This window comes from Dipodomys ordii, unplaced genomic scaffold, assembly GCF_000151885.1.
Source record: "Dipodomys ordii isolate 6190 unplaced genomic scaffold, Dord_2.0 Scaffold13, whole genome shotgun sequence".
Classification (NCBI taxonomy): Eukaryota; Metazoa; Chordata; class Mammalia; order Rodentia; family Heteromyidae; genus Dipodomys; species Dipodomys ordii.
Genome location: NW_012267229.1, coordinates 23,893,544 through 23,899,077, shown reverse-complemented (window position 1 = coordinate 23,899,077; position 5,534 = coordinate 23,893,544). Strand labels below are relative to the sequence as shown.

General features: G+C 51.5%; 2 protein-coding genes across 3 annotated transcripts in view; one reads left to right on the top strand and one right to left on the bottom strand.

Moving 5' to 3' along the window:
- The window catches only part of Pcif1 (PDX1 C-terminal inhibiting factor 1), a 14,444-nt gene extending 13,474 nt beyond the window's left edge, over positions 1-970 (bottom strand). The window contains exons 1-2 of one of the 2 annotated variants that reach the window (XM_013011052.1): positions 660-970; positions 292-561 (exon numbers count right to left, since the gene is read on the bottom strand). The gene's annotated coding sequence lies outside the window, so the exon portion shown is untranslated. Of the gene's footprint in view, positions 1-291 lie in introns of both variants that reach the window. The other variant, XM_013011051.1, reaches the window with a different exon arrangement.
- LOC105981537 (putative uncharacterized protein FLJ40606) lies at positions 158-559 on the top strand. The gene has a single exon (XM_013010729.1). The coding sequence runs from the start codon at positions 158-160 to the stop codon at positions 557-559; it is 402 nt and encodes a 133-aa protein (XP_012866183.1).
- Positions 971-5,534: the final 4,564 nt, after the last annotated feature.

Below are 5,534 nucleotides of genomic sequence, written 5' to 3'. Positions count from 1 at the left end.
CCCGCCCCCGGGCTGAGGCGACTCAGAGTCGGAGCCCGACACAAAGGCGGTGGCGGCGGCAGCAGCGGAGGGACCCTGGAGGCCGCTCCGCCCGCGCTCTCCAGGCCCGCATCCCTCAGCCGAGCCGGCGGCCCGGCTGCCCACCCGCGGGTCTAAGATGGCGGCGGCAAAAGAGACCAAGCAAGCGGCAGCCCCGAGCGGAAAGCGCCGGAGGGGCCTCCATCACTCGGCTTCGGATCCCCGGACCGTGGCGCGGCTCGCGGCGAGACCGTGGCATCCTGGGGCTCTTACCTGCCCGAAGCGGACTCGAGGGGATGCGGCTACACGTTCTGCTCGACCGCCTGTTTTGCCGCCTCCGCCTCGCCCTCCCCAGCGCCGCTGCCGCCATCTTGTGTCCCGGGCCGGGACTCCGCGCTGCGCATGCGCCGGGACCGCCTCTGAGGGACCTGGCCGCGGCCGCGCCGCCATCTTGAGTGTGGCAGAGTCGGCTGGCGGCCCGGGCCTGGCTGGGTTTCGGCCCCCTCCCCTTCCTCTGGCCCTTCTCCGCGCTCCTCCGTAGCTCTGAGGAGAGGGAAACGGCTTGTCGTCCCTGGGGTGGGGACTGGGGGAGCCGTGAGTTCACAAGCACACTCCCGCCTCGGTTTCCCCCGCGGACGCACCCGCAGGGGCCGGGGGACCTGGTCGGCGTCCCCAGGGCCTTACAGGGCTGGCTTGGAGTGTGGGGACTCGGGCTCCGTCGCCAGCCCGGGGCGGAGGCCCGGTGACGTGAGCTCTGGACGCAGTGAGCGCCTGGGTCCTAGCCCCCGAACGCTCTGCAGCTTCCGGACAGGCCCTCGCCCTCTCTGGGCCTCTGTCCCGTCAGGGTGCCAGAATGTTTGGCAGCCTCGCCCCCACATCCAGGGACATGCCGACCGAGCGCTTCCGCAGGTGCTCGTGTCGAAGCCATCGGCTGCCCGAGGGCTGGGAGCGTGCAGGTAATAAAGATGGCTTTGGGCTTGGTTGGGAAATTTTTAACAGTGCCCTAGAGTTGGCTTTCCCATGCTAACCTCTCACGCCATTCAAAGTTCGTAAGCCTCACCGAAAGGCTGGAGACGTAACTCAACTGATCGCTTGTCTAACCTGAGCAAGACCTTCGATCGGATCCCTAGCCTGGCAAAAACAACGGTGGGAAGCCGTGCGGAGACGGCGAAACAGCTGCAAAGTTTAGCCTAGCCAGGAGTCGGCGGTTGCTAGGTGCCTCTTGCCCCGCCCCCTGCCCGAGTGCTCTAGGTGCGGGCCAGTGATACAGAATAGTAGCACCACCCACTACTGGCCGAAAGAGCCAATGGTAGGGGTAGCTGGAAGAGGACAAGTTTGCCACCTGCTGTTAGCTTGGCACTGCAGCTGGTCGCCCTCGCAGGTCCCAGACGCTGACTGCCTGAGCTTGGGGGTGTAGTTGGGAGAGATTTAAGACAATCGTAGGTATTACGGGTCTGGTCAGTCCTGTTTCAGATTCACACACCCCAGATGTGTCATCTTCAAGTACTTAACCTCTCATAAACATAGCTTCCTTAAAGTAAAATCCACCTCCTAAACGTTTGGCATGAGGCAACGAAGGTGATACAGGTAATATTCTCTGCACAGTGCCTGCATTTTGAAAATAATGTTAGCTGTGATCATCTCAGGTTTGGGAATCCTCCAGAGGTACGTTTGCTCTTCAAGCACAGCAGGTACAGGCTGGAAGGCTGGATAGAAAACCAAATGTCTGGGACCTACACAGGAGGACTGACTTTCATGCAGCACCTAAGACGGTCTTAGTTTGGCTTATGCTTGTTGTTGTGGCATAATTATCAAGAATCACCGCGGGGCACCTGTGGCTCCCCCGGTAATATAATCCTAGCTACTCAGGAAACTGAGATCTGAGGATCATGTCCAACCAGGGCAGAAGAGTCCAGGAGACTCATCTCCAGTTAACCACCAGAAAACCGGAAGTTGCACTGTGCAAGCACTAGTCCTGAGCAAAAGAGCTAAGGAACAGCACCTAAGCCCTGATTTCAAGCCCCACGACTGACCCCCCTCCCCCCCAAAAAAAATCCTCAGGTTTGGACAAGTTACAGAAGCCCTACAGGTTTATGAATTCCTAGTTCCTATTTACATTAACGTAAAAAACATGTAGTTGTGTGACTTCACCATAGACCACCTGTAGCAAACTCTAGTACCATAAAAACAGTGATTGTTATGTGCAATTGCTGTTAGATTTTAGTTTTCTTCTTTTCCTTTTTCCTCCTATTTTTAAAAAGTAACTAGCCGGGCGCTGGTGGCTCACGCCTGTAATCCTAGCTACTCAGGAGGCTGAGATCTGAGGATCGAGGTTCAAAGCCAGCCCGGGCAGGAGACACCGTGAGACTCCTATCTCCAATAAACCACCAGAAAACCGGAAGTGGCGCTGTAGCTCAAGTGGTAGAGCGCTTGCCTTGAGCTGAAGAGCTGAGGGACAGTGCCCAGGCCCAGAGTACAAGCCCCACGGCTGACCAAAAAAATTAAGTAACTATACAAAGGAGATTCAATTCAACATGTCAGTTTGAATATAATACATCTTGGTCATCAATGTCACCCCTTCCATCCATCCCTGTAAGTAACCTGGCTCCATTTTCACATTGGTACATCGAATATTATGGCTGCAATTGCCCATCTTTTCTCCATTTGTCCCTTCTTTTAGCCTTACCCTCTTCTCACAAAACCAGTTGATAGCCAAGCCCCACACAACCCAAGTATCCCTGTTTTATCAAGGAGTCCTGTGAGTGGGTATGTCAGATCTGCAGTTGAACAAACAGCCAGGGGGATAGGCAGGGATGAAATCACTGCTCAAGTTCACATAGCCATGAAGTAACATGGGATTTTAAGCCCAAGGTTCCTAATATCAGAACACACTGGTTGCACTAAACCTCACTGGACTCCAGGGGAAAGACAAGGCACACAGCAGCTTGGACATCCCTTTCTCAATATCTTACAGGTTTCTTGGTGTTCAACACTGCAGTTCATCTTATCTACCCTCCTGGAATTTGTCCTTTGTGATACATTTCACTGTCCACAGAGTCAAAGTCTTCCTTTTTTTTTTTTTTTTGTCGGTCATGGGGCTTGAACTCGACTTGGGCGCTATCCCTCAGCTCTTCAGCTCCAAAGCTAGCGCTCTACCACTTGAGCCACAGCACCACTTCTGGCTTTCTGGTGGTTTATTGGAGATAAGAGTCTCATGGACTTTCCTGCCCCAACTGGCTTTGAACTGAGATCCTCAGATCTCAGCCTCCTGAGTAGCTAGGATGACAGACGTGAGCCACCGGTTCCTGGCTCAAAGTCTTCCAAATATCTTCATTTTCACTACCTTAGAGCAAGCCTCAATACTTGCAACTTTTTGTTTAAATGGCACATGAGCTGTAAATGAGGGTGTGCTCCTGTGGTCCCAGCTGCTAGGGAGGCTGAGAAGAGCACTTGAAGCCAAGGGTTTGAAAGACCAGCCTGGGTAATATAATGGGGCTCAAAAAAAAACAAGTAAAATTCTCATGAAACACATGTAGGCAAGGTACTTACTAGTCCAACAGATGTTCTTACAGGGTAAGTGCTGTGCAGGATACTTTTTTTTTTTTTTTTGTCGGTCGTGGGGCTTGAACTCTGGGCCTGGGTGCTGTCCCTCAGCTCTTCAGCTCAAGGCGAGTGCTCTACCACTTGAGCTACAGCGCCACTTCCGGTTTTCTGGTGGTTTATTGGAGATAGGAGTCTCACGGTGTCTCCTGCCCGGGCTGGCTTTGAACCTCGATCCTCAGATCTCAGCCTCCTGAGTAGCTAGGATTACAGGCCTGAGCCACCAACACCCGGCTTGTGCAGGATACTTTTGTGATCCACATCACTTCTTTTATAGTTGACCTCAGTGTTTGTCCCTAACCACTATAGTTTTGCCTCTTCCTTAAACTTTGTGTAAATGTAGTATTTTGTGTTGCTACATATGTCTACGTTGAGTTCATGTTCATTGTTGTATTCCATCTTCCATTGTGCCATGAGGGATTTTTCAGGCCTTACCTCTGCAAAATCGCTTAGTCTCTGAACTGTCTTTATGTACATATGTGTGATGCGTGTACACGTGCGCACACACATGCGCAATGGAACTAAGGCTTGAACTCAGGGCTTTGAGCTCTCACTAGGCATTTTTGCTCACGGCTGGTGCTCTACCACTTGAGCCAAGTGTCCACTCTGGGCTTTTGTTTTGTTTCCTGTTTAATTGGAGAGAAGCATCTCACATTTGTTTGCCCAGGCTGGTTTTGAACTGCAATTCTCACTCAGCCTGGGATATCAGATCTCAACTAGCCTTGGGATATATACTGTATGTCCTCTTCCTTGCCCTAATTCAGCTTTCAAGCCTTATCCTACATATTACCTACACTGGCGGCTTCCCCAGACTCTACCATGCTAGGAACATTGGATTCCCTCTTCTACGTTTCCACAGTGGCCTGCTCACTCACTCTGTTTGCCCAGCCCATTTATCTGTCCATTAGGCTGTGGGCTACTTAAGGGTGGGGTTTTGGCCTTGCTTTCCTCTAACCTCCACCAGCTCTGTGATTAACTGTACATATTCACTGACCATAACCAGACCACACTGGGTGAGAGCCTAGTGACTGTCTCAGGCATCCCTGTTTCTATTCCAGGCCTTGGTTTTGGTGGTTGGAACACCAAGGCAAGTTGTCTTTTGGGATGCCAAGAAAAACATGAGCTGCCCGCTTGGGTGCAATCTCTGCCAGCAGCCTAAAGTCTCCCTATTCCCCAAATAGGCATGCCCTGCCAACCAACAATCTTGAGACTTTCAAGTACCCCAGCAATTGTTATGGGCGAGACATCATTGGGAAAGATGGTTGGGGTAAGCAGGGTTCCTCCAGCTCAGATGGGCTGGCTTTGTGGGTTTACAGAGTTCCTTTTGATGTTCTATAACTATGGTCCCCCTACCTTCAGTGCTGGCTTGAACCCAGAGCTTCATATCTGCTATCTAAAGCACTCTACCACTAAGCTGTGCCCCTTGGCCCCTGATATTATCTTAGAAATCTTTAGAATTTGTGTATATGTGCACATGTGCATGTACGTGTGCACGCACACACACACAGGTACACATGCACAGTTACCAGAGCTTGAACCAAGGGCCCTGTGCTCTTGCTTAGTTTTTTTCCCTCAAGACTGGCACTCCATCCCTTGAGCTACATCTACAGCTGTAGTTTTTTTTTTAATTGGCTAATTAAAGATAAGAGTGTCAGATGTGTCTGCCCGCGCTGTCTTTGAATCTCAGTCCTCAAATCTCAACCTTCTGAGTAGCCATCACAGGTGTAAACTACCAGTACCCAGCAGCTAGTGGTAGAGTGCTCACCTTGAGCTGAAGAGCTCAGGAGACAGCACCCAGGCTCAGAGTTCAAGCCCCACAACTGAAGAAAAAAAAAAAGTTCCACTATCTTAAATTGCCATGTCTTTTTTTTTTCAGTACTTGGATTTGAACTTGGAGCTTTGCTATATGTGTTAAT